Raw genomic sequence first — 27,326 nt, forward strand, 5'->3', positions numbered from 1 at the left:
AAGTGCTGGGGTGAGGGGTCCCCAGCTGAGGGGACTGGCCTGCCGTGGGTATCCGGGAATGAAGGTTGGGGGTGGGAGAGCAGGTGGTTTATTGCTTCCAACACCAAAACAGAATGGAGCAGCTTCAGGCTCACAAAAGCACTTTTTATTGGAGGCAAAGTAAGTCTGGCTGAAAGGATTACAGTTCTAAGCAGTCAAAACTCAGCTGTTAGTGGCACTACTCTGACTTCGTAGATTTTGCTTCTCCTGGGTCGGAAGAATTGTACTTTTCCCAGCTGGGCGAGAAGAAAGGCAAAGAAAACACTGGCGGCGACTTCTAACCTACTGATGGTGCTGCCCACTCCCAGATCCCTGCGAGCAGGCCCTGGCTGGCTGGGCTGCACCGAGGATTCCTCAGGCAGGGAAAGCAGGCACACGTGACGTGGGGAAGAGCCGGCATCCGCAGCTTCAGAACTCGGCGTGGAAGGGGTAATCCTTGTGAGAGGCACAGCTGTCGGGGGAAAGAGGGCAGATTTGCTTTCAGAGAGACGAGCTGGGCTGTAGCGCGCGACCCCCACCCAGAAGTGGCGTCTCGTCACAGGCAGAAAGGGACGCCTCGAGGGTGACGAGCTGGTTAGGAGCTTCCCAGGGTGCTCAGCACTGCCTCTGGGGCATGCGGGTGCCAAGCCCCTCCCCAGGAGAAGGGACCCGGGGACCTCGTACTGTCTTAGGCAGCAAGAAGGTGGACAGAGCAGAAGCGTCTAGAAGCTCTGTGTGACTGAGTCCCAAAGGATGAGCGGAACAGCAAGTGCTCGCGGGACACGGGGAGAGAGGGCACCGCCACTTCCAGATGCCTCCTGGTTTCAGTGGGAGTGACAGCGCCCAATACAACAGCAGGGGACACGAGCGGGAGGGGACAGGAACGTTTGCCAAGGCTCTGACCATCGGCGGGGCCCGTGGCTTGCAAGGGGCAAGTCGTGGCAAGAACGCTGGGAAGACTGGCCAGGCAGGGTGTGAGAGGCCCTGGTGAGCCTTGCTCTTACTTAGCTATTCACAGATACTCAAAGACCCCCTGCCAGCCTGTCTTTGTGGCGTATCTGAGGAATACAACACTGGCATCAGCAACACAAACTCAGTATAGCAACAGGTAGCAAAAAAAAAAAGGGCTGGCACACATGTGGCTAGAAAATCTTCGTTAGGAGACCTGGGAGTATCAGAGCAAGCCTCTTCCTCCTCATGCCACCCCTAATCCACCCCCTTCTCAGCGTGATGCTGCACAGGGTAACCTGACAGGTTTTCTAGAACAGCACTGGAGGGTGGGAGGAGCCGAAATGCAAAGGGACCCATTGTGTATCAGCCCCGCCGCCCCACCCGGCTTCAGAAGAAGCCATGGGAGGGGCAAGGAAAGAACAGACCTGACAGGTTCTCAAAGGACGGATGGAATCTGGTTGATCTGCTCCTCTCTCCCTTATCCACCAGATCCCAAGCTGATTTTTTTTAACATCGAAAGGTTAACAGCATTAACAAGCACAGGGATGTCAGGGGCTCGGCTGAGACGCCGGCGATGGCCCCGTCTGTGGTGGGCTGTGGACCCTGCTGGCTGCGCTTACACCTGAAGCCCAGAGGCTATCCTGGGTCCAAGACACAGACTTGGGCGGAGGCCAAGGCTGCCAGAGGTGCAAACTGGGAACCCAAATGGAAGGGAGCGCGCAGACAGACTGGGCAGAGAAGGGTAGCCGCTCCCTGGCCCCGGGGAATGTTCCCATGCTGCTTAGAAGATTCTAAAGGAGACGGAGAACAAGGCAGCTCGGACAGGAGGGAGGCAGCGGGAGAGGGAGGGAGGGAGCGGGAGAGGTAGGGAGGGAGGGGGAGAGGAGAGGAGAGAGAAGTGGGAAGTTGCTTCTTGAAGGTAAAAGAACTGTCAACTGTATTAGTTACTGTCCATCGCAAAAGCCTGACTAGCTACCTCTCCAATTCCACACCCCTCAGAGAGAAATAAGGCATCATGGGAATGCAGGGGGAGGGGCCCAGGGACCTCTGCCAGCTGGCTTATCACTGTCAGAGCCGGGACTGTCCCAAACTCCAGCACATGGTCTTCCCATAAAACCACTTTCACGAGGACCATTAAGACAAACAGTCATGTAGCAATTCTAGGAAGACAGGGCAGGGACATACGGGGTTATCAGTTTCAGATGAGCCAGATTTGAATGCTAAATGCCAAAATATGTAGCAGTTCAGGTTGGGCCAACAGTGCCCCTGGGGGAGGGGCTAGGAGGCCAGGGCCGGATCTCCTGGTGGTTTCCCCGCGACCCAGTGCGGGTCTGCTGATAGGGTTCCCCCGTCTCCTGCTGCACGGGGACGAGAGCCAGGGGAAACACACTGAGGAAGCACAGCTGTGGCAGGGGGGCCTGGCCATCGAGGGTCAGCACGGTTCTGCAGCCCCATCAGGGCCCCGAGCATCACACGAGACACTCACCTCACCAGGGCGCAGACCCTCCAGTTCCTGTTGTAGCTCAGTAAGGTAGTCATGTCCTCGCTGCTCAGTTCAAAGTCAAAGACCTAATAAAAAAATCTAGTGAGCTCTGTCCATAAAAATAAAACCAAAGAGTACCGCGCAGGCCTGATGAGTCATCCTCTGGTGCACTGAGTGGGGGGGGGGGGGGCTGACCTCAGACACAGTGAGTTACAGCGCCCGTCTAGAATGGGCCCAGGCCAGCTGGGCGCCACCTGGAACAATGCAGGCAGCACGTGCCTTCCCAAACCTCCATGCAGTGCCACCTTCCATCCAGTTCATCATGCCACCAGCACCCGGAGCACTCCCACGTCATGACGGGCAAGATGTGTCCTTGTCATCATTTACAATGGAGCCAAGGACAGCGAGTCAGTCGCACACCATACCAGACAGGAAACAAGGCACCCAGGGAGTCAGAGGCATCAGGAATGATGGACCCCAGCTGGGGAACCGAAGGACATGGCCAGAGGAGATGGAGTTCGAGGTGGGCTTCTTAAGACAACAAATACAGGGACATAGGGCGTTAAGCCACCACCTGCGATGCCAGCCTTCCATATAGGCGCCAGATGCTGGTTTAAGTCCTGCCCATTCTGCTTCCAATCCAGCTCCCTGCTAATGTGCTCGGAAAGCAGCAGAAGATGGCTCAAGTGCTTGCACCCCTGCACCTGCGTAGGAGACCTGGATGAAGCTCCTGGCTCCTGGCTTTGGCCTGGCCCAGCTCTGGCCACTGTAGCCATTTTGGGGAGTGAACCAGCAGATGGAAGATCTCTCTGTCTCTTCCTCCCTCTCTGTAACTCTGTCTTTCAAACCAATTAATCAGTCAATAATAATAATAATAATAATAATAATAAAGATGCATCCAGTTTTGACAGAGAGGGCAGGAGAAGCGAGCTGGGAGGAGAGAGCTGCTCTCACAGAAGCCACAGCCCACACGGGGGGTGCGGTCTGCCCGGGGGCCGGTAGGCAGGCCTGCAGCGGCAGCACAGGGCAAGACCCAGGCCCAGAGCCAAGCACAGCCCAGCTCAGATCCCAGAGTGTGCTGAAACAGCCTGCCACACGCTTTGTGGTTCCAACTGTGGGAAATGTGAGCGACCGTACAGTAAGATCCAAAAATGACTAGGTTAGCGGTTTGAGATTATCCATTTAAATTTTTTATGTTAACGCCTCAAAACATGAACTACAGAACAAAGGCCCTGCTCCAGAACAGCAGGCCCTTCCCACGGTGCCCACTGCTCTGCCACGCCCCCGGAACAGTCGAAACATCTACACCCAAGAAGCAACCGTCTGACTCCACAGGGCCCTCCCCAGGGCCCCTCCCCGGGGCCCACCTTGCCCCCGTCTTGGGTGTGACAGTGCCAGCTATCAGGGCCATAGGCTCTGGCCAGTGGCACCCGCAGACTCAGCTGTTTGCTATGGCAGCAGGGCCCTGTGAACCCACACTACAGCTGGCAGGAAGACCCTGTGGAGCTGCCTCCCAGAGCCCCCTGCCCGCAGCTGTGCCGTGCTCGGGACTCGATTCTAGGTGCGGAGTGCCCGGCAGTGCTCAGTGAGGCCAGAGGCTGCAGAATCCCGGCTCCGGCTCAGCCCCTTCCATCGGTGCGAGGAGGGTGGGGGAGGGAGGTCACGGCTGGCATCTGGGCAGCTCTCCAGGCCACCCTGCATGCCCACAGCACCTCACCGGTGCCCTGACGCAAGCCACGCTCTGTCCAGGATGTCCAGGCTCCCTGGGGGGTCTGGGGGCCTCTGCAGACCCTGGGCTTGCCACCAGCACAGCAGTGTTTCCTGAACACTTAGGAAGGCACCAAGAGCCGTCTGAAGCACTCTGTGTGCTGTCTTATGCAGCCTGCACAACACTCGAAACAGGACTGCTGTACAGATGGGGAAACCGAGGCACAGGGCAGTTAAGTGCCTCGCTTAAGGCCACTCAGCGAGCACCCCCTGGAGCTGCAGTGTACAGCAGTGCCGCTCAAGAGCACCAGTTTCCCAGGCAAGTGCGTGGTGTCGGCGAAAAGCCTGGACAAGGTGCGCCAGCCTGGCAGGCCCAGGGGATCCACGGAGGAGTCACTGCTCAAGTCCATGGCTCGCTCACTCCAGCTTACCAAGGTCAGCTTACTGGTCTGAGAGGACACGGTGGGGGCAGGAGGGACAGGGACGGGACAAGAGGCCTTGTGGAGAGTCTCCCCTGCCTAGCCCACCGAGGGAGGAAAGGGCCAGCCAGCCGGATCTCACCTGGAAGTTCTCAGCAATGCGTGCCGGCGTCACGGACTTGGGAATCACCACCAGGTTCCTCTGCATGGGGAACCGGATCAGAACCTGTGGACGCAGGGGGGTGCCGAGTGTGGACATGCAGCAGGCGCGCTGCTCAGTCACCACTCTCAGCGGTGCACACACAGAACCCGAAAAAGAGGGGGGCACACCAGAACTGCACAGGAAAGAACAGCAGCACTCAGAGACGTCCTGGCCACACCCATTCACGGCGGGGGGCGGGGGGCACCTGCAGGTCCGGCTCTGAGTCCGAGTCCTGCTCTTAGCCGCTGTCTGTGTAGTCATGAGACCACAACGAGACTGGTCACGCCCGGAGCTCATCCTGCCACGTTCTCACGCAACTGAAAAGGAGGGCTCGCTCATCTTTTCCCAGAGATGGGCTTCCACGTAAATTAACAAATGCTGACTCCCGTGGCAGCCTGCAGGGCAGGTGCTGCGTCTCTAAGACCGCATGGCAGAATCCTCTCAAGTCCTAACCGGTGCCCTTCCCCCGTGCACACTCCAGGACTGCAAAGCACACTTCCAGGGAGGGCTTGACGGAATGACAGGCACCACCAAGAATGTGGGGGGCTCCAGGCAGGCTCACAAGCACCTGGAGGCGGCTGTACCTGGGCGGTGGTTTTTTTGTGCTTGTCTGCAATTGCCTTGATCCTGGGGTCTTCCAGGAGGGAAGGGTCCTCGGGCTTGGCCCTGGAGCAGAGAGACGGTTCAAGTCCACAACGGTCATCGCCACCGCTGCGGGCAGCCAGCAGCCCTCACCCCAGCGTGCCCATTGGCTTCAGGACAGCCTGCCAGTCTCCTCCGGGCCTACGGCTAGATTATAAACGCCCAGCCCTTTGGAAAAAAGAGCAGGCATCTTGCTGTAAGAGACTCAGCCCTCCCAGGAAACCCAAGAGGCTCCACGGAAGGTCTGTAGATGCACCCCAGAAGCATCTTCCTCAACGCTAGGCTTTTCCTTTTAGCCATTTCTGATTTCACTGAGTGACAAGTGGCCCCAGGGAACACGCACCAGGGCCTGTCGGGAGAGCCGAGGGGACTGTAGGCAGTGACCACGATGCCTTTGGAGTGGCAGTACTGGATTAATTTCTCCTGAGTTAGGTACGGGTGGCACTCGATCTGCAAACAAAACAGCAGGGGCTGATGATGGCACCGTGGGTCTAAGTTATGTGACACAGGCAGCTTCCTCAGGCTGAGTCCCGCCCCTCCCCACCCAGACAACCTTGCCTAACAAAAGTCTGACGTCCCAGATAAGCTGTAACAACTTTATACATTTCCCAGCTAGTGTGCTGGACAAGAGAACAATAATCTCATTACCAATGTTCTATGGCCACAGGCCCCAAGGGCATTTCCTGGCTTTGGTCATTTTTCAACCGTCACAGGCTGGGGGATCTCAATGGCTGTGCACTGCTCATCTGTCAGAACCCTGGGTCAGCACAGGCCAGGCTCAAACCCCGTCTCTCTGCGCGTTCCCACTCTCCCACGCGGTGACACGCCGGGTCAGAACTCAGGACACTGCCGGAGCCCAGGAGCCGCTCCCGGCCACTCTCTGGGGGTGGGGGACATGAAGGAGCAGCCGCCCCGGGGGAGGTTTACCTGGTTAACTGCCGGCTTGTATTTTAAGCCCGGCTTGTTTAGGATCCTCTCGATCTGCAGATGGTTGAAATTGGAGACGCCGATAGACTTCACGAGCCCTTTGTCCACCAGCCCCTCCATGGCCTAAGGAGAACAGAGGGTCTGTCTGCTGCGGCAGTGAGCCCCAAAGGACAGGGGCAGAGCACCCTCCACACCAGTCGGTTCCACGGGTCCTGCCCTCCTTATCAGCAAAGTGCACTTTCCAGAAGGCAGGGGACAGGCCCGCTCACACCTGTGCCCTCCCAGGGACAGGCAACCAGCAAGGAAGGGCACACGACCCGCCTGCCAGGGTCTTACCTCCCACGTGTCCAGAAAGTCAGTGTCGCTGGGAATCACGTTGCCCGCCGCATCCAGGGGGAAATACTCACTGCCGTGCTGTGGTGACAGGCAGAAACAAAACAGTGAACAGCAGCCCTTCGCAGGAAACAGGCAGGCAAGCCCTGATGTCCTGAGGTCAAGCTGAGCCCGCTGGGCAGAGATGTGTCCAGGTCTCGATCACACAGACTAACCCCAGCATAGGCCGCAGTGTGGGGGAGGGGAAGGAGCCCAGAGCGGACCCACGGGGCCCAAGCCCTGGCAGGGTTCCTGGCTAATAAAAGTACTACCTTGCCAAGCCTCATGAGCTCAAGAAAAACAAAGGATGAAAGCCAAGTGCACTCAGACCCCAACAGGCCACAGTGCAGCAGCACAGAGCCACAGGATAGGACCCAGGCACTTTCAACGTGGCCGGCCAAGCAGAAAGCTGGGCCGGCCGTAGGAAGGAGGGGAAGGAGTCGGTCACTCTAGGGTCCTTCCTGAGCAGAGAAGCGGGCTGTGGACGTTTCCACCGGGTGGGGTGTGCGGGCAGTGCAGGACACACACACGTACTGTGTGAGCACAGGTGCACCTGTGTGCCGGGCCTGGGGCAGGGAAGGACAAGCGCTGATTGTCCTTTGCGGCCATGGGGATAGCAGCTGTTTGCTGTCAGGAAGGGCTGGGATTCGGATGGCTCGGTGGGGTCTGAGACTGATTTCTAACAAGCTCCTAGGTGATGCCATTGCTGCTGGTCCACGGGCCTCACCCTGAGCAGCAGGGACAGAGTCTGTGCATACATGACCTGCCGATGAGGGAGGCCAAAACACACCACAAGGCACACGGGAGCCACGGGGAGCTGGTCCGGGCACCGCGCTCCATACCTTAAAGCCCGTCGGCCAGTGGATAAGGTAGAGGTCCAGGTAGTCCAACTTCAGGTCGTTCAGTGTCTTCTGGCAGGCACCTTTTACCAGGCTCTTGTCGTGGGACGTGCACCACAGCTGAAGCCAGCAAGAGAGCAGGTCTCACAACCCACGTGAAGGACACTCGGGGCCGGGACAGGACTCGCTCTCCTCTCCCTGTAGCCCACCCGCCTCCCAGAGCGGCTGTGAATGGCTGTGAGGCAGTTTCCATTGAATACCTTGGATGCCAACTCTCTCAGGGGACGTACAATGACCTGGTCAAGGGAACTACCCACGAGGACCAGACAGAAGGCACAGGGCAGCCAGCCAGGCCGCCTCCCCACCGGCCCCGTGCTAAAGTTCTTAGGGCGGTTTTCCCAGCAGGCTGGTCTCTGCAGAGCCAGCCTCCCCTTCCTGCCCAGTATCCCTTGTGCACCAACAGCCTCCAGGTAAAAACCTGGCAGCAGTGGAGAGTCAGTCCATAGGTAGGAACCAGGGTCTGTCCTGGAAAGGGGGCGCAGCCCCGATCAGCCTCAGCAGCACGGGGCTGTCACCCACAGGTCCTGGCGCAGTAGCTACCCAGCAGAGCCAGGCAGGCAAGCTCTAGAGCCCTCCCCGGCCCCGAGTCCCCCGAGTCCCCGCCCCGGTGAGCGGTGAGCCGAGCTGTGTTAAGAGTGCGGCCCGGCAGAGCGGTACCTTGCTGACGATGAAGAGCTCCTCACGCTTCACCACCTGCTCCTTGAGCTTCTCCTGCAGGGCCACCCCGACCTCGTTCTCGTTCTGGTACACGTGGGCGCAGTCGATGTGGCGGTACCCGAGGTCGATGGCTGTCTTCACGGCCTCGGTCACCTGGCCCGGTGGTGACTGAAAGGGGAAGGAACGTAAAGTGACAGGGCGTTGCTGCAGGCGGGGCCGGGGCCGGGGTGGGGGCCGCGCTGCCGCTCTTGGCACTAGCACTGCGCTTAGCACCTCACTGTCAGACGGTGTCCCGAAGCCACCTCATTTCCTCGCTACTTCACAGCTGCCGGCTGACAGCCACCGTGTGACAGAGCCCCTGCGACAGACAGGAAACCGTGGGCTCCTGGGAGCTCACCGCATGTCGGAAATCGCTACGCTACAGGTGCTGGCCTGGGCTCAGCAGCTAACACCTGCCCTCCGCGTCACCCTGGCGCACACGGCCTCTGACATTGGCAATCCCTGGTCTTTAAGTGGTTCTGGGAGATGATCAGGAAGTAGAGCACACCAGTGGCTCTCAGTCACAGGCCCGGGCGTCAGATCCCGCTGCATGGGGCCTGTGTGTGAGGTGGAGACGAGATGGCCCCTTCAGAGATACCAGCAGACGGGAAGGGGCTGAAGGGAGCCGGGGATGGGAGTCCCGGGTCGCCAGGTGGCTGTGGCTGCGGCAGCGCAGGGACTGCAGGGGCGTCCGACCTCGCAGTCTCTGAGTGACCAGGACAGGTGCCGGAAGTGTGGCTGCTGGGGCGAGGGCGGCGGGGGAGGGGAGGGCGGCTTGCCCAGCCATTGAGCCTCGCAGCACCCAGACAGACCAGGGGCCCACCTCCTGGTGGCTGCCGCTCAGAGAGCTGACCACAGTCCGTGCGCAGCCGACTGTGGGGAGGACAGAGCGCATTCCTTTGGAGAGCTGGGCTAGAAACAAATGGAAAGGAAAACTCCCCAGGGCCATCAGCAGCTGCCGCCTGTCGTCGGCTGCTTTCCCAGCAGCTGCTGTGTGGGACAGGCTGGGGGAGGGACACAGACCCGGGGACCAAGTCCATCACCAGCGCCCGGCAGCTGCGGGGCTTGTCCCCCCCCCCCCCCCCGCCACGGCCATGGAGACACCAGGGCAGCGGGGATGCTGACACCTGCTGTGAGTTCAGAGGAGAGCTTCAGATGATCTGGCAGCCTCCTGCTGCCTCAGAGGACCTACGGAGCTGCACCTGGAGCCTCTCCCTGCTTTGAGATTGAAGGAACAAAGCAGGAAGGGAATCTTGACCTACCTGTGGCATCCCAGGCACAGCCATGGCTGATGTGGGCAGACAGTGAGCACACCCTTGCCCCAGAAAGAGAAAAGCCACGGGCCCAGGCCTGGGGTTGGAGCAGTGTGCCCAGCACGCACAGAACTTCCTTCCCTTGTTGTCTGAACAGCTGCTGCTGCATGTCTGCTACTGGGCCTGCTAGTGCCTTGCAGCCCCTAGTCCCAGAGACAAGGGTGAGCGCGTCCCCAGGTCTGGCCTAGCCACACCCCTCCTGTCCCAGAACAGGCCCAGAGCCAGGCGCGGGACTTATCCTGGATGTGGGTTGAATTACTAACAGGAACTGCTTTCCTCCTGGCATCATCCTGCTGAAGAACACGGGTCTGGAGCTGCAGGAGGGAGCTGGAGTCCAGAAACACGGAATACTGGACCCTGGGGGCCCGAACTCAGCGACTCCCATCTGAAAGGTCAGTGAGTGAGTCCACATCCTGAACACACTGGGTTGGTTTTTTTTGTTTTTTCGTCTGCTTAAGATTTAGTTTTGCAGTTTCTTAGCCGAAAGAGTGGAGACAAGGTAGTCAAGGTTGCTGATCAACTGGCGCAAAACAAAACAAAAATTGTATGGCGTTTTTACAGAATGACTTGAGAGGTCACAAAGAAGCTGCTGTCCCCTGACGTTTCGTGGGACAGGGCTACACCCTGGAGATACTGTAGAAACAAGGCTGTCCTGGCGTTGTGGTGCAGTGGGTTAAGCTGTGGCATGCAACGCCAGCATCCCAGACCGGAGTCCTGGCTGCTCTGCATCTGACCCAGCTCCCTGCTAATGCACCTGGGAAAGCTGCGGAAGATGGCTCAAGTACTTGGGCCCTGGCCACCCAGTGGGAGACCCAGAGGGAGTTGCTGGCTCCAGGCTTCAGCCTGGCCCAGACCTGACTGTTGCAACCATTTGAGGAGTGAACTAGCAGATAGAAAATCTCTCTCTTTCTGACTTTCAAATAAATAAATATTTTTTTAAAAAAACATTTGTCATACCCACAAGACTCTAGCAGAATAGGCTGGAGGGAAAAACCCAGAAAAGTTCCAGTGCACCACCTTTCACGCACTGTCCACGTCAACACAGTGTGCTTGCTTTTCACTGGTGCAGATATACCAAGCTCGTTTGGCTTTATGTCCTAATGCATTTCAGAGCGCAGTAATGCAAACTACAATTTCAAATAACACAAGATCACAGAACAATCCTGTCTGCTACCTTATTGTGCTGAAATCAAGGTTAGTCTGGCTAGTATTTTATATCAAAGTTCATAATCCAGTTTGGCAGCAAACACCGACCAATAAAAGTGGGTTTCACTTCCTCCCGTTCTATGTCAATTCAACTGTCCTTAACTCAAGACACTGATGTCTCTGGTTGGTTGAGATGTAGATGGACCAGGACTGATCCTCCATGGGCAGGTGGATGGTAAACCAAGCTCCTGAGTTAGCACCAACACCCCAGGAGCTCAGGGCCCTCCTGGGGGAAGAGGCAGGAAGGCTTTCTTGGGACAATGTCTGCTGCCTCCTGTGTTCTCAAGGGGAGTGAGTGCCACCATCCCAAAGAGGCAGAACACTGGTCTTAGCTTAAAGAACAGCCTGAGGCCCTCTCAGAGGGTACAGGATATAAATATACTGTCTTAATGTGCTGTACATTGAGATTTAATGCTATAACGAGTACTCAAACAATATATTTCCCTTTGTGTTTCTATGGGGGTGCAAACTGTTGAAATCCTTACTTAATGCATACTAAACTGATCCTCTGTAAAAAAAAAAAAAAGAAAAAAGAAAAGAAATTATCAATTCCCAACTTGACTCTCACTGGGATTAAACATGACAATAGGTCTGCTCTGATTTCATCATCATTTAAAAAAATCATCTATTATTTTTCACTTTATGTTTCTGTGTGGGAGCAAACTGTTGAAATCCATACTTAATGTATACTAAGCTGATCTTCTGTATATTAAGATAATCGAAAATGAATCTTGATGTGAATGGAAGGGGAGAGGGAGTGGGAAAGGGGAGGGTTGTGGGTGGGAGGGACGGTATGGGGGGGAAGCCATTGTAATCCATAAGTCGTACTTTGGAAATTTATATGCATTAAATAAAAGTTTAAAAAAAATAAATAAATAAAAAAAAATATATACTGTCTTATCTGGAAAGTCAGAATCCTACTGGGGCTGGGCAGTTAGGGGGAAAATGTCTCCGAAGGCTCTGAGAGAGGTGTGGGCCGGTGACGGAGAAACATTGAGAAGCACTGCTCTGTCTCCAGTCCTAGGCGTGCTTCCGGTGTCCTTGTGAGAATGACAGTGACCAGACACTACCAATGGTTCTCCAGCTAGGGTACAAGCATCGTCTGCAACAGGGCACTGGCAGGCATCAGCTCCTCTCTGTGTGCGAGGCTTCCTGGTGTTGCCGAGCTACAGGTTTGTTTACGGTGCACTGGGGTCATGGCAGATCTGCCAGGAAGAAACTCCACATAAGGCACAAAGGGCCAGGGCTAGAGAGGGTCTCCCCCATGCCTGAAACCCTGACCGCTGAAGAGGGACAGGGGTCCGTGGCCCTGCAGGGCACAGCACGGCCACCAGGACATGGAAATATGCAGGAGGACAAGGAGCCACACCCACAGGTGGCCTCTTCCAGTTGTCACAGTGACAAGCAAATGACCACAGTGCTGGTCGGACATCTATGAAGGAGTTTGTACACATACACGGGGAAAGGTTTAAGTCATTAAAGGAATCGACCCCCGGGCCGTATCTACACACTTACTCCACCACTGCCCCACCCCACCCCACGTCTCCACACAATTCTACACCAGCGTCCTCTCAGCCCAGGCCTACTCATGCAAGCGGCCGTCTGCACCGTATGCCTAGGAGGGCACTTGGGAAGGTCATGGGTAAGTGCACTCGGAAGACCATGCACACGCCCATGAACTTGGGGAAGCGCCCCCGGTTTCTCAGATCTCACCTTCCTTCTCCCTGCTAATCCGGCACGTAACCTGGATACCCGCTATTTGCCAGGCACCTTGAGAACTGCTAGAAACAGCAGTGAACAAGGCAGAGGCTGTCCCAGCTCTCGATGAACTTCATCTGCCGGAATGAGCCACCCAAACGTAGAGACTTGGCCATTTTTGAACTACGCAGGTTCTTGGGGAGCTGAGTGAGCAGATGGTGTGACGCCCTCTTTCACAAACTTCCGCTCCTTGTTTACCTTCGAGGATCGAGATCCAAATGAAGGAGACTGAGTTTAATTTCTCAAGTTATGGCCGTAATTCCTGGGAACTGGACTAGAATGAAAATACAGGAATGCATCCCCCGTCCTAAGCTCAAGTACTGCACTGCCTTGTGAAACTGTGAGAGCAGTTAGAAATGTCTGTCTGTGTGCTGCAGGACGACAGAAGCTGTATTTACTGTTACTGTTTCCACGGCCATGCCAAGGGCACAAGCTGCAAGACAGGGGACTTGTCCTGGTGTCGGGGTTCTGATTCAATTACACGCTCAGGGCCAGCTCTGGACCTTTCGGGGGAAATACAAATTACGTATTTTGGCCAAGAAACACTCTCCACGTGAGGCAAGCCATCCTCTCGTTCCCCTTATCATGTACTCATCTTCAACTCTTTTCAGGGTACAAGTCAACATATCTGCTCTATTTGAACCCACTTATACTCAACTTTTAAATTTTTCTTTCCCTGTATGTAAATTTATTCTATTGATCGATCAATTGATCGATCAGTCGTCCCCATCTGCTGGTTCACTCCCCAGGAGCACACAAGGGCAGGGGCGGCTGGAACTCAATCCAGGTCTTCCATGTGGGTGGCAGGAGCCCAGCTACTCAGCCATCACCTGCTGCCTCCCAGGGTCTGCACGCCCGGAGCCGGCGCCAGGAGGTGAAGCGGGACGTGGGCATCCTAACGGCTGGCCACGGCCCGCCCAGCCTGTGTAGATGTTTCACAGCCAGACCCATGTTCAAAATTCCTTTAACCGGAGAACCCGGGCCATTAGCTATGGAATGCAATAAACAGGGGGCTGTCAAAAAATTCGTGGAAAATACATATCATGAAACGGCCTATGCATGTATTTCAACACTTTTTGCGCCAACCTAAACTTTGTCTTTTCCGTTTCCAAGTCCCCGCGTTCAATCCCCGATCCCGAAGCCGGCTTGCAAGCCACCTGAAAACACCAGCTCCTTCTCATCACATCTGCCCTAACCTATCGAAAACGTCCCCGTCCTGTGGTTCTCCCCGGGTTCGCGCTGCGGGTGCGGCGCCGGGATGCCCGCGGGGCCCCAGGCCCGGGACCCCGGGGGTCGGCCCGGCTCAGCGCGGCGCCGGGGACGGGGACCGGAACGCGGGGTCCTCCACCGCCGGCCGCCTCCGGGCTTCCCCGCGGCGCTCGCCCGAGTCTGGAAACGGAGACGACTGGGCCGGCGCGGAGCTCGGCTGGGGTCCGCTCCCCGGGCGCGTCCCGGGCCAGGCGCGGAGGTCGCAGCGGCCTCCCTCGGCCCCGTTCTCGGGCCAACACCTGCCCGAGCGGCGCGGCTCCCGACCTCCACCACACCCCACCCGGGGGACCCAGGCCCGGGGCCGGAGACCGCGGGTCCCTCCCCGCCCCTGGACTTCGCGGCGCCGAAGCGCACCAGGGGTCGGGGTGGAGGAGGACAGCGTCCCCGGGAACCTACCTTCCAGGTGCCCAGCCCCAGGATCGGCATCTTGGCGCCGTTGTAGAGCACAAGGTGGGTCGCCATGGCCGCCCCTCAGAGACCCAGGCCCAGAACCGTTGTAGCTTCGGCGCCGCGCCGCGCACCTTTAAATAGCCCGTGCGGCTGCAGAATCGGCGCCCGCGATTGGCGTGCGAATGTGCGAAAGCGCCATCTGATTGGCCGCACTCCCCGAGGTGGGCGTTGCCCCGGGGGCTTTCCCGGCGACCCCGCCCGGGTGGAGCTTCCGCCAGGTCCTAGCGGCACCGGATTCCGTCCTCTCCTACCGCTGGCTTTCGCACCACGTGGCAGGAGAGACCTTACCAGCTGCCGCGGGGCGTGGACTAGCGAATGCTCTAGCGAAAGTAACAGAATCCTGTAAATGGACTTGGAAAGAAGTTTTGGTTTCCTTTAAGGGGCTGGAAGAATGCGTTTGTTGTCCAACCTCAGTAGGATGCTCCGTCTGTGTCGATCCTAGAGACTACAGGTGTAGTTTAGCACACTTTATTCCTAGACTAAGGTCCATGTCGGAGAAATGGCTTGCCATCTTTTTGCAGACACCACTACATGTGTTTGCCACGACTGTGCTTAGTAGCCTCCCGGAGCCATCCCTGCACCCAGCCTAGGTGTCGGGGGCGGGGGGGGGGGTGTCAGCTGTGCCCCTACGTGTCGGGTGCCTTCAGCAAACCATGCAACACAAGCCAGCAACCCTGCAGCTTGGGAAGCCCTGGGGAGCTTGATGCAGAACACACTGAAGGCTCTGTTCAGTCTCTGTGAAACTGATTCCATTCTAAGGAAGTGACACTTAAAGTGGCAGGTTCCTGTACCGTACTCAGCCCAATTCTCCAGACATAGAAACAGCACCAATATTTAGCTTCTGGTAGTTCAGATTAGGTAACACGAAGTTAGTAATTTGATCAGCCTTGACTGGCAGGTAGGAAAACACATTATCTTTCCAAGACATCAGGGAAGTTGCTCCAGGAACCTTGAAGATAATTTTGCATTGTTTTTTCTCCCACAATCTCTCTTGATGATGCTGGACCTCACCCCGACTTGCTCTTTCTGCTCCATCACCCTCCAGTCTGTGCCCTACCAATGCAAGATTGGGAACCACATCTGCCCAGTAATGACTCAGACCTCTCTGACCTCCATCCTGGTGATTTTCCGTTGAGCGCTGTCTTTAAAAGTCCCCCTACCCCTGGAAAAATTTAAACAGAACAGGATAGTCCAGATATTTTTCCATTTGACTTTTGTACAAACTATTGTTACTGGGGAAATTCTGTTGCCATTTGTCACTTGATAATATAATCTGCGTTTGAGCCTAAAGCTGACACTTGGTTTGTGTACATCAGCAAATGGCTCACTACCCTTCACACAGAACCTCCTGTGTCTGAATCCAGTTGGTCAATCTCTCGTGAAAAGGATACACCTTGAAGGCAAGGTTGGTGGAGCCAGAGTGGTCATCTCTCAGGGCACGTGGACTTGGTATCAGAGGTTTTGCTGTTGTTTCGATAAAAACTGAATGTGAAGGTCAACTGCTTGTCTAAAAACAGTATTCTGAGCTGGCCTTGCAAATGTGGAGAGTCAGATCTGTGGAATTTGTACAGCATACTGTTTCTGTAACTGGGCTCTGCTGCTATTCTGACAGTCCCCTACAGCCCCAACTGCCTCTGTAATATTTATAAAATGACCATCTGCAAACATCAAAATTTTGATCAAAGAAGAAAAATCTCATCAATGGAATCTTTCTGAGAAACACTCTAGTAATTGGATTCTTACTATACTCTGAAACAGTAATCTCTCATCAAGGGAATTTTACAAGGAAGTAATTTAGAAGGCACACACACAGTCTCTCTCGCACACACACGTACTCTAAGTGTGTGCTAATGAGGTACAGAGATGCAAGATTTCACATTGGCAGGTCGGTGCCTCCTTAAACTTCATGCCCTCAACCCTTCACTTGCCTCCTGGCAGCCCCCACCAGTGTTTGTGTGAATGTGTGTATTTACAGCTCCATCTACGTGCTACACAACTGGAAAGGCCCAACAATAGCAGGCAGTGAGGTATAGTCATTAAAAAAGAGGACATGAACACAGAGAAAAGTATATTTCAGGTAATGCCAAGGTGAACATAGAAAACAAAATCATACAGTTCTGATGTGATGATAAGTATGAAAAACAGCATACCGCATTTGGAAAAAGTTAAGCAGAAGCCAACGGCAATGAGGAAAAGTACTTGTCGGATCATTTCCTTAATACACTTTACAATTAAAAGGCAACCTCCAACATCCTTAGGATAAAACTTAAACTATCTCTCGCTCTCACTCTCTCTTTCACTTTCTCTTTAAAGATTTTATTTATTTATTTGAGAGGTAGAGTTACAGACAGAGGGAATGATAGAGAGAGAGGGAGAGAGAGAGAGAGAGAGAGAGAGAGAGAGAGAGATCTTCCATTCACTCCCCAAATGGCTGCAATGGCTAGATCTGGGCCGATCCAAAGCCAGGAGCCTGGAGCTTCTTCCCAGTTTCCCACATGGGTGCAGGGTCTCAAGCACTTAGGCCATCTGCTGCTGCTTTCCTAGGCCATAGCAGAGAGCAGGATCGGAAGAGAAGCAGCCAGGACACAAACCGGTGCCCAGATGGAATGCCAGTGCCGCAGGTGGAGCCTTAGCCTACTACACCACAGCACCAGCCTCAAAACGTAAACTCTTTACCCCAGGCTTTTTTTTTTTTCAAAAGCCCTGAAAAATCTGTTCTGAAAATACCAAAAACCACTGAGTTGTATACAGTTGTCCCTCTGTAACTGCATGGTTGTGCCTCTGCAGATTCAACCAACAATGAAGCAATAATGTTATTTTTTAACAAAAACTGTGTATTGAAAATAGAGACTTTTTTCTTATCATTATCCCCTGAACAATACAGTATAGCAACTAATTGCATTTGCAGTGAGTGAAGTGTTATAAGTAATCTAGAGTCCATTGAAAATGTATGGGAGGCCGGCGCCGCGGCTCACTAGGCTAATCCTCCGCCTTGTGGTGCCGGCACACCGGGTTCTAGTCCCGGTCGGGGCGCCGGATTCTGTCCCGGTTGCCCCTCTTCCAGGCCAGCTCTCTGCTGTGGCCCGGGAGTGCAGTGGAGGATGGCCCAAGTGCTTGGGCCCTGCACCCGCATGGGAGACCAGGAGAAGCACCTGGCTCCTGCCTTCGGATCAGCGCGGTGCGCTGGTTGCGGCGGCCATTGGAGGGTGAACCAACGGCAAAGGAAGACCTTTCTCTGTCTCTCTCTCTCTCTCACTGTCCACTCTGCCTGTCAAAAAAAAAAAAAAAAAGAAAATGTATGGGAGGATGTGAGCAGGTTCTGTGAGAATCCCACGCCATGGCACAGAGACAACTTGAGCATCTGCACACTGGCGTGTCCTTGCGGAATCCGGGAACCAACCCCCATCTGAGCACCAAGGGGTGATGGGATGACCGTGCTCTAAGAGGGCGACTCGTGCCTCAACGTGCCGCATGCTGGCCGATAATGTTGGACATCAAGCTGCAGGTCCAACACAGGTTGGTGGAGGTGAGGCTGGCAGTAAATTCTGCTCCACTTGGTCACCCAGGACGCAGGCTGTGGGGGTACCAGCATGTTGTCTAAATGCTACCCCAACCCAGGTCTTCAGGTTTGCCCCAGGAGAGACAAAGAGCACTGCTTCAAGTGGATAATCCATTGCTCAGGCCTGGAAGTGGTACTCGTCAGCACTTCCGCCTGCTGTCTGTTGGCCAGGCTACAGCGCCTCGGTGATGTTTCCGGCACCGTATTAAGGCACTGAAGGTGCTGCTGTGGCTGTTAGCACCCACTTAACCACCGTCAGTGCCTTTCAGATTTCTGTGCTGTGACTCACAGCAAGAGCTAGGCTACCCTACAACACAATAGGCGTAAGAGTTAGAAAACAATTCTCGTCCTTATTATGTGTTGTGCACGCTTGCATTTCATTTTTTTTTATTGTTTTATTTTCTTGACAGGCAGAGTTAGACAGTGAGAGAGAGACAGAGAGAAAGGTCTTCCTTCTGTTGGTTCACTCCTCAAATGGCTGTTACAGCTGGCACACTGCTCCGATCTGAAGCCAGGAGCCAGGTGCTTCTCCTGGTCTCCCATGGGGTGCAGGGTCCAAGGACTTGGGCCATCCTCCACTGCACTCCTGGGCCACAGCAGAGAGCTGGACTGGAAGAGGAGCAACTGGGACAGAATCCGGCGCCTCAACCGGCACTAGAACCCGGAGTGCTGGTGCCACAGGCGGAGGATTAGCCTAGTGAGCCGCAGCGCCGGCCTCGTTGTTGGTTTTTTTTTTTTTTTTTTTTTTTTTTAATGGTTGAGTTGCATGTCTTCATTCACCATCCCATGGCAAATGATTTCATTTACTTATATGATTCTGGTGGGACCTTGTCTTCCATTCACTCTGTGGCCTTGCCGCTACCCCCACTCAGGTGTCAGGAAAACTACAGCCCTCAAACAAGGCACAAGACATTAGACCGGAGACAACGCAGGGCAGGCTTTTCTATCCTGTCTTTCTTCCCACCTCTGCCCATCCCATTCGAATTTTTGAGTGAGAAAGCTGTGATTGGTCCTTTGGAAGAAGGAAGCAAGGCATGGGGGTGAGGCAGGCGAGAGAGAGAGAGAGAGAGAGAGAGAGAGAGAGAGAAAGAGAGAAAGAGAGTGAGCGAGCCAAAGCAGAAGACACAGGCTCCTGCAGGCTGAGATGTGTCTTACAGATACAGGGAACCGGTCTCTGGGAAGCTTGCTCCAGTATGTCAATATTTATCCCTCTTTATTGGTGCAGTGACATAGAGCTGACAAACACTATTGAGGACACTGCCAATATTAACTTTTCTAATAGAGGCCAGAGAACAGCGCAAAGAAGAGAGGATGTGACCTTGAGCATGGCTCTTAGTAAATGCCCGTGGAGTAATATCTGCTCTTTTCCCAGTGTCTCCCAGCAACAGAGCTTTTTCACATGTAACAGACTTGGACCTGCTCACAGAGACTACTCGCTACGTCCCTTCTTCTAGTCTGCAGTTTGAAGAAACTCAGATTTGGTGTTATTAATGTGCCCAACACCAAGAAGTTACTCAGTGGCCTTTCTTTCAAATTTTCAAATTTTTGATTTTTTTGCATTAAGATGGTTTTTTTAAAAAAAATGCATTACACTATTGTTTACCTTGATGCTTGAGAAGTTCGGTGACTTCTCCATCCTTACATTTTGCCCTGAGGTGAATGTCTGAGTTCATTCCCCCTGCTGCCCAAGATCACCAACATGGAAAGCAATCCACCTGCCTACCGCGTGACCGCCCTGCTGGTAGCAGTGTCCCCAAGAGCGTGTCTGCACCACTCCCAGATCCCCCTGCGGTAACTGCCTCCCCCTTTTGCTTTCAGCCAAGCAAGCCTGGGCGAGAAAGCAGGCGAGGGCGGGAGGCGTTGCAACCTTGATGACCTTGAGGCCACTGTCACCCGCTCGGAGATGCCCAAGGCATTGAGCAAGTCTTTACCACTGGGAACCAGTGACTGCTCCCACAGCCAGTTGTGGGGTACACCGAGTCTCCTGGCTCTGTGGCTGAGAGCCTCTGGCTTCCTGGTTCCCGAGGGCGGGGACTGAGGGTACCTGGGGTGGGAGGAGAGACTTGAGCAACAAGGCAGGGGAAGGGGCTTTGCAGGTGGGTCAGTAAGTGCCTGGTGCTCTTAGATTGAGGGACCCCCCATATGTGGGGTTCTGGTGTTTTGGTGGGAGCAGGGGTGGTAGAGGTCAGCGAGCCGTGTGCGAACCCAGAATGCTGTCGACTACAGAACTGCCGACGCGTGTGCTGGGGTTCCCGGCGGGCTCCGGGGCAGCTGCTCATTGCCCCGCAGCGTGCACTTGGAGGAGATGGCTGACATCTTCCTGGCTACCATCTCCTGTTTTCCTCCACAGTGCCAGATCCATACGTTTAATGGGACATTCTAGTTCATCTTGAGAGCACCTTTTGGAAACCGCAAGAGCCGTGGGGACCTCTGAGATGATGAACATGTGCTGAGCAAATCTAGTAGCAGACAAGCGGTCTGTGCATAGGTGAATCACATGTGACATTAGCAAGGGAGCACCTTTGTAAAAGAGATTTATTTATTTGTTTGAAAGAGTTAGAGAGAGAGATTCCATCTACTGGGTCACTCCTCCGATGATCGCAAAGGCTGGGAGAGGGCCAGGCTGAAGCCGGGAGCCAGAAGCTTCATCTGGGTCTCCCACATGTGTGTCAGGGGCCCAAGCGCTTGGGCCATCTTCTGCTGCTTTCCCAGACCCATTAGCATGGAACTGGATCAGAAGTGAGGCAGCTGGGACACAAACCGGCGCCCATATGGGATGCTGGTGTCACAGGTGGTGGCTTTACCCTGTGCTTCACAATGCTGTCCCTGACAAGGTGGCACGTTTATGGAAGAGGTACATCCATTCCTTTATTCAACAAGTATTCAATGAATACTTAATGACACCAGGAACTGATTTAGGGCTTAGTATCACAGAGAAGACCAGGAACGATTCTTTGACCATGTGAAAATAATAAACTGATTTAAAAATCAACAAAGGCGCCCTTTGCCTCCGGACTTCTCTGGGGCCAGCAGCCGCCCGACTAGGGGCCCGGGGCCGCGGGCTCTGCCGACGACCATGGGCTCCGTGTCCAACCAGCAGTTTGCAGGTGGCTGCACCAAGGCGGCGGAGAAGGCGCCCGAGGAGGCGCCGGAGGACGCGGCCCGGGCGGCGGACGAGCCGCAGCTGCTGCACGGGGCCGGCATCTGTAAGTGGTTCAACGTGCGCATGGGGTTCGGCTTCCTGTCCATGACCGCCCGCGCCGGGGTCGCGCTCGACCCCCCGGTGGACGTCTTTGTGCACCAGAGTAAGCTGCACATGGAGGGCTTCCGGAGCCTGAAGGAGGGTGAAGCAGTGGAATTCACCTTCAAGAAGTCCTCCAAGGGCCTGGAATCCATCCGTGTCACCGGGCCTGGTGGGGTGTTCTGTATTGGCAGCGAATGGCAGCCAAAGGGGAAGAGCATGCAAAAGCGCAGATCTAAACGAGACGGGTGCTACAACTGTGGAGGTCTAGACCATCATGCCAAGGAGTGCAAGCTGCCACCCCAACCCAAGAAGTGCCACTTCTGCCAGAGCATCACCATATGGTGGCCTCGTGCCCCCTAAAGGCCCAGCAGGCCCCCAGCGCCCAGGGAAAGCCAGCCTACTTCCGGGACGATGAAGAGGAGATCCACAGCCCTGCCATGCTCCCCGAGGCCCAGAATTGAGCCGCAGGGGGTGGGGGCTGGTTTTTTGGCTATCAGGAAGTTTCAAGGAGCAGGCATCAACTGCAGAGTGGAGAAAGTGGGGACAGGGTGGGTTGGGGGGAGCTGGCATTGCCACGTATCCCAGGCTGGGGTTCACAGCATCACCCCTTTTTCCCTCATGCTGGGAGGAAGGGTTGAGGCAGGGAATTCCAACCATGCTATATCCAAATGCAATTAAGGGGTTTGGGGGGGTATCACCCTATAGCCTGCATGCTTTATCTGAGGCCCCGTGTGCCAAATCTCTAGCTTTGCAAAGTCACCTGGATGGGGGAAGTTTTCCTTTGAAGGAAGGATATGGAATAATACTTCCCTAGCCAGGGTGAGAACACTGGTTGTGGGACCAGATTCCTGGACCCAACCCTCAAACCACTACGTCCTGTGGGAGGGACTTGGGAGTAAGGCAGGGTTTTCCACATCTTGTTTCCTCATAACTCGATCCTGGGACAGGGTGCTGGGAATTGTCCCAAGCAGTGGGTTGTGACGATCGGCAAAAAGGGTGGCTGGGGGCCGGCGCCGCGGCTCACCGGGTTCTAGTCCCGGCCGGGGCGCCGGATTCTGTCCCGGTTGCCCCTCTTCCAGGCCAGCCCTCTGCTGTGGCCAGGGAGTGCAGTGGAGGATGGCCCAAGTGCTTGGGCCCTGCACCCCATGGGAGACCAGGAGAAGCACCTGGCTCCTGCCTTCGGATCAGCGCGGTGCGCCGGTTGCGGCGGCCATTGGAAGGTGAACCAATGGAAAAGGAAGACCTTTCTCTCTGTCTCTCTCTCTCTCACTGTCCACTCTGCCTGTCAAAAGAAAAAAAAAGAAAATGTATGGGAGGATGTGAGCAGGTTCTGTGAGAATCCCACGCCATGGCACAGAGACAACTTGAGCATCTGCACACTGGTGTGTCCTTGCGGAATCCGGGAACCAATCCCCATCTGAGCACCAAGGGGTGATGGGATGACCGTGCTCCAAGACGGCGACTCGTGCCTCAACATGCTGCATGCTGGCCGATGATGTTGGACGTCAAGCTGCAGGTCCAACACAGGTTGGTGGAGGTGAGGCTGGCAGTAAATTCTGCTCCACTTGGTCACCCAGGACGCAGGCTGTGGGGGTACCAGCATGTTGTCTAAATGCTACCCCAACTCAGGTCTTCAGGTTTGCCCCAGGAGAGACAAAGAGCACTGTTTCAAGTGGATAATCCATTGCTCAGGCCTGGAAGTGGTACTGGTCAGCACTTCCGCCTGCTGTCTGTTGGCCAGGCTACAGCGCCTCGGTGATGTTTCCGGCACCGTATTAAGGCACTGAAGGTGCTGCTGCGGCTGTTAGCACCCACTTAACCACCATCAGTGGCTTTCAGATTTCTGTGCTGTGACTCACAGCAAGAGCTAGGCTACCCTACAACACAATAGACGTAAGAGTTAGAAAACAATTCTCATCATTATGTGTTGTGCACGCTTGCATTTCATTTTCTTTTTTCTTTATTGTTTTATTTTCTTGACCGGCAGAGTTAGACAGTGAGAGAGAGAGAGACAGAGAGAAGGGTCTTCCTTCTGTTGGTTCACTCCTCAAATGGCTGCTACAGCCGGCTCACTGCGCCAATCTGAAGCCAGGAGCCAGGTGCTTCCTCCTGGTCTCCCATGTGGGTACAGGGACCCAAGCACCTGGGCCATCCTCCACTGTCTTCCTGGGCCACAGCAGAGAGCTGGCCTGGAAGAGGAGCAACCGGGACAGAATCCGACGCCCCAACTGGGACTAGAACCCGGAGTGCCGGTGCCATAGGCGGAGGATTAGCCTAGTGAGCCGCGGCGCCGGCCTCGTTTTTTTTTTTTTTTTTTTTTTTTTTTTTTAATGGTTGAGTTGCACGTCTTCATTCACCATCCCATGGCAAATGATTTCATTTACTTATATGATTCTGGTGGGACCTTGTCTTCCATTCACTCTGTGGCCTTGCCGCTACCCCTCACCCAGGTGTCAGGAAAACTACAGCCCTCAAACAAGGCACAAGACGTTAGCACCGGAGACAACTGCAGGGCAAGCTTTTCTTTTATTTTTTAACTTTTATTTAATGGATATAAATTTCCAAAGTACGATTTATGGATTACAATGGTTTCCCCCCCCATAACGTCCCTCCCACCCGCAACCCTCCCCTTTCCACTCCCTCTCCCCTTCCATTCACATCAAGATTCATTTTCGATTATCTTAATATACAGAAGATCGTGTCTTTCTTCCCACGTCTGCCCATCCCATTCGAATTTTTGAGTGAGAAAGCTGTGATTGGTCCTTTGGAAGAAGGAAGCAAGGCATGGGGGTGAGGCAGGTGAGAGAGAGAGAGTGAGAGAGAGAGAGAGAGAGAGAGCCAAAGCAGAAGACACAGGCTCCTGCAGGCTGAGATGTGTCTTACAGATACAGGGAACCGGTCTCTGGGAAGCTTGCTCCAGTATGTCAATATTTATCCCTCTTTATTGGTGCAGTGACACAGAGCTGACAAACACTATTGAGGACACTGCCAATATTAACTTTTCTAATAGAGGCCAGAGAACAGCGCAAAGAAGAGGATGTGACCTTGAGCATGGCTCTTAGTAAATGCCCGTGGAGTAATATCTGCTCTTTTCCCAGTGTCTCCCAGCAACAGAGCTTTTTCACATGTAACAGACTTGGACCTGCTCACAGAGACTACTCGCTACGTCCCTTCTTCTAGTCTGCAGTTTGAAGAAACTCAGATTTGGTGTTATTAATGTGCCCAACACCAAGAAGTTACTCAGTGGCCTTTCTTTCAAATTTTCAAATTTTTGATTTTTTTGCATTAAGATGGTTTTTTTTTTTTTTAAAAAATGCATTACACTATTGTTTATCTTGATGCTTGGGAAGTTCGGTGACTTCTCCATCCTTACATTTTGCCCTGAGGTGAATGTCTGAGTTCATTCCCCCTGCTGCCCAAGATCACCAACATGGAAAGCAATCCACCTGCCTACCGCGTGACCGCCCTGCTGGTAGCAGTGTCCCCAAGAGCGTGTCTGCACCACTCCCAGATCCCCCTGCGGTAACTGCCTCCCCCTTTTGCTTTCAGCCAAGCAAGCCTGGGCGAGAAAGCAGGCGAGGGCGGGAGGCGTTGCAACCTTGATGACCTTGAGGCCACTGTCACCCGCTCGGAGATGCCCAAGGCATTGAGCAAGTCTTTACCACTGGGAACCAGTGACTGCTCCCACAGCCAGTTGTGGGGTACACCGAGTCTCCTGGCTCTGTGGCTGAGAGCCTCTGGCTTCCTGGTTCCCGAGGGCGGGGACTGAGGGTACCTGGGGTGGGAGGAGAGACTTGAGCAACAAGGCAGGGGAAGGGGCTTTGCAGGTGGGTCAGTAAGTGCCTGGTGCTCTTAGATTGAGGGACCCCCCATATGTGGGGTTCTGGTGTTTTGGTGGGAGCAGGGGTGGTAGAGGTCAGCGAGCCGTGTGCGAACCCAGAATGCTGTCGACTACAGAACTGCCGACGCGTGTGCTGGGGTTCCCGGCGGGCTCCGGGGCAGCTGCTCATTGCCCCGCAGCGTGCACTTGGAGGAGATGGCTGACATCTTCCTGGCTACCATCTCCTGTTTTCCTCCACAGTGCCAGATCCATACGTTTAATGGGACATTCTAGTTCATCTTGAGAGCACCTTTTGGAAACCGCAAGAGCCGTGGGGACCTCTGAGATGATGAACATGTGCTGAGCAAATCTAGTAGCAGACAAGCGGTCTGTGCATAGGTGAATCACATGTGACATTAGCAAGGGAGCACCTTTGTAAAAGAGATTTATTTATTTGTTTGAAAGAGTTAGAGAGAGAGATTCCATCTACTGGGTCACTCCTCCGATGATCGCAAAGGCTGGGAGAGGGCCAGGCTGAAGCCGGGAGCCAGAAGCTTCATCTGGGTCTCCCACATGTGTGTCAGGGGCCCAAGCGCTTGGGCCATCTTCTGCTGCTTTCCCAGACCCATTAGCATGGAACTGGATCAGAAGTGAGGCAGCTGGGACACAAACCGGCGCCCATATGGGATGCTGGTGTCACAGGTGGTGGCTTTACCCTGTGCTTCACAATGCTGTCCCTGACAAGGTGGCACGTTTATGGAAGAGGTACATCCATTCCTTTATTCAACAAGTATTCAATGAATACTTAATGACACCAGGAACTGATTTAGGGCTTAGTATCACAGAGAAGACCAGGAACGATTCTTTGACCATGTGAAAATAATAAACTGATTTAAAAATCAACAAAGGCGCCCTTTGCCTCCGGACTTCTCTGGGGCCAGCAGCCGCCCGACTAGGGGCCCGGGGCCGCGGGCTCTGCCGACGACCATGGGCTCCGTGTCCAACCAGCAGTTTGCAGGTGGCTGCACCAAGGCGGCGGAGAAGGCGCCCGAGGAGGCGCCGGAGGACGCGGCCCGGGCGGCGGACGAGCCGCAGCTGCTGCACGGGGCCGGCATCTGTAAGTGGTTCAACGTGCGCATGGGGTTCGGCTTCCTGTCCATGACCGCCCGCGCCGGGGTCGCGCTCGACCCCCCGGTGGACGTCTTTGTGCACCAGAGTAAGCTGCACATGGAGGGCTTCCGGAGCCTGAAGGAGGGTGAAGCAGTGGAATTCACCTTCAAGAAGTCCTCCAAGGGCCTGGAATCCATCCGTGTCACCGGGCCTGGTGGGGTGTTCTGTATTGGCAGCGAATGGCAGCCAAAGGGGAAGAGCATGCAAAAGCGCAGATCTAAACGAGACGGGTGCTACAACTGTGGAGGTCTAGACCATCATGCCAAGGAGTGCAAGCTGCCACCCCAACCCAAGAAGTGCCACTTCTGCCAGAGCATCACCATATGGTGGCCTCGTGCCCCCTAAAGGCCCAGCAGGCCCCCAGCGCCCAGGGAAAGCCAGCCTACTTCCGGGACGATGAAGAGGAGATCCACAGCCCTGCCATGCTCCCCGAGGCCCAGAATTGAGCCGCAGGGGGTGGGGGCTGGTTTTTTGGCTATCAGGAAGTTTCAAGGAGCAGGCATCAACTGCAGAGTGGAGAAAGTGGGGACAGGGTGGGTTGGGGGGAGCTGGCATTGCCACGTATCCCAGGCTGGGGTTCACAGCATCACCCCTTTTTCCCTCATGCTGGGAGGAAGGGTTGAGGCAGGGAATTCCAACCATGCTATATCCAAATGCAATTAAGGGGTTTGGGGGGGTATCACCCTATAGCCTGCATGCTTTATCTGAGGCCCCGTGTGCCAAATCTCTAGCTTTGCAAAGTCACCTGGATGGGGGAAGTTTTCCTTTGAAGGAAGGATATGGAATAATACTTCCCTAGCCAGGGTGAGAACACTGGTTGTGGGACCAGATTCCTGGACCCAACCCTCAAACCACTACGTCCTGTGGGAGGGACTTGGGAGTAAGGCAGGGTTTTCCACATCTTGTTTCCTCATAACTCGATCCTGGGACAGGGTGCTGGGAATTGTCCCAAGCAGTGGGTTGTGACGATCGGCAAAAAGGGTGGCTGGGGGCCGGCGCCGCGGCTCACCGGGTTCTAGTCCCGGCCGGGGCGCCGGATTCTGTCCCGGTTGCCCCTCTTCCAGGCCAGCCCTCTGCTGTGGCCAGGGAGTGCAGTGGAGGATGGCCCAAGTGCTTGGGCCCTGCACCCCATGGGAGACCAGGAAAAGCACCTGGCTCCTGGCTCCTGCCATCGGATCAGCGCGGTGCGCCGGCCGCAGCGCGCCGGCCGCGGCGGCCATT

The 27,326-nt window shown here is 55.0% G+C and overlaps 1 protein-coding gene, 1 long non-coding RNA gene and 2 pseudogenes across 3 annotated transcripts in view; 3 read left to right on the forward strand and 1 right to left on the reverse strand.

The window, feature by feature from the left end:
- LOC127491822 (uncharacterized) overlaps positions 1 to 3,362 on the forward strand; it is a 90,308-nt gene extending 86,946 nt beyond the window's left edge. For both annotated transcript variants that reach the window (XR_011387461.2, XR_016231072.1), the window contains one exon: positions 3,097 to 3,362. This is a non-coding gene — a long non-coding RNA (uncharacterized LOC127491822). The remainder of the gene's footprint in view (positions 1 to 3,096) is intronic.
- AKR1B1 (aldo-keto reductase family 1 member B) lies at positions 125 to 14,354 on the reverse strand (the record flags this gene model as incomplete). Its single annotated transcript, NM_001082287.1, is given in 10 exon segments — positions 125 to 490; positions 2,456 to 2,538; positions 4,721 to 4,804; positions 5,365 to 5,446; positions 5,766 to 5,872; positions 6,350 to 6,472; positions 6,686 to 6,763; positions 7,564 to 7,680; positions 8,278 to 8,445; positions 14,259 to 14,354. Coding segments are annotated over 10 exon segments (951 nt in total). The 3' UTR covers positions 125 to 447.
- A 6,514-nt stretch (positions 14,355 to 20,868) lies between these two features.
- On the forward strand, positions 20,869 to 21,724 carry LOC138849117 (protein lin-28 homolog A pseudogene; annotated as a pseudogene).
- A 4,119-nt stretch (positions 21,725 to 25,843) lies between these two features.
- On the forward strand, positions 25,844 to 26,699 carry LOC100341004 (protein lin-28 homolog A pseudogene; annotated as a pseudogene).
- Positions 26,700 to 27,326: the final 627 nt, after the last annotated feature.

The sequence above is a fragment of the Oryctolagus cuniculus genome, chromosome 3 (genome assembly GCF_051225735.1).
Source record: "Oryctolagus cuniculus isolate XC-2025 breed Fujian yellow rabbit chromosome 3, ASM5122573v1, whole genome shotgun sequence".
NCBI classification, from domain to species: domain Eukaryota; kingdom Metazoa; phylum Chordata; class Mammalia; order Lagomorpha; family Leporidae; genus Oryctolagus; species Oryctolagus cuniculus.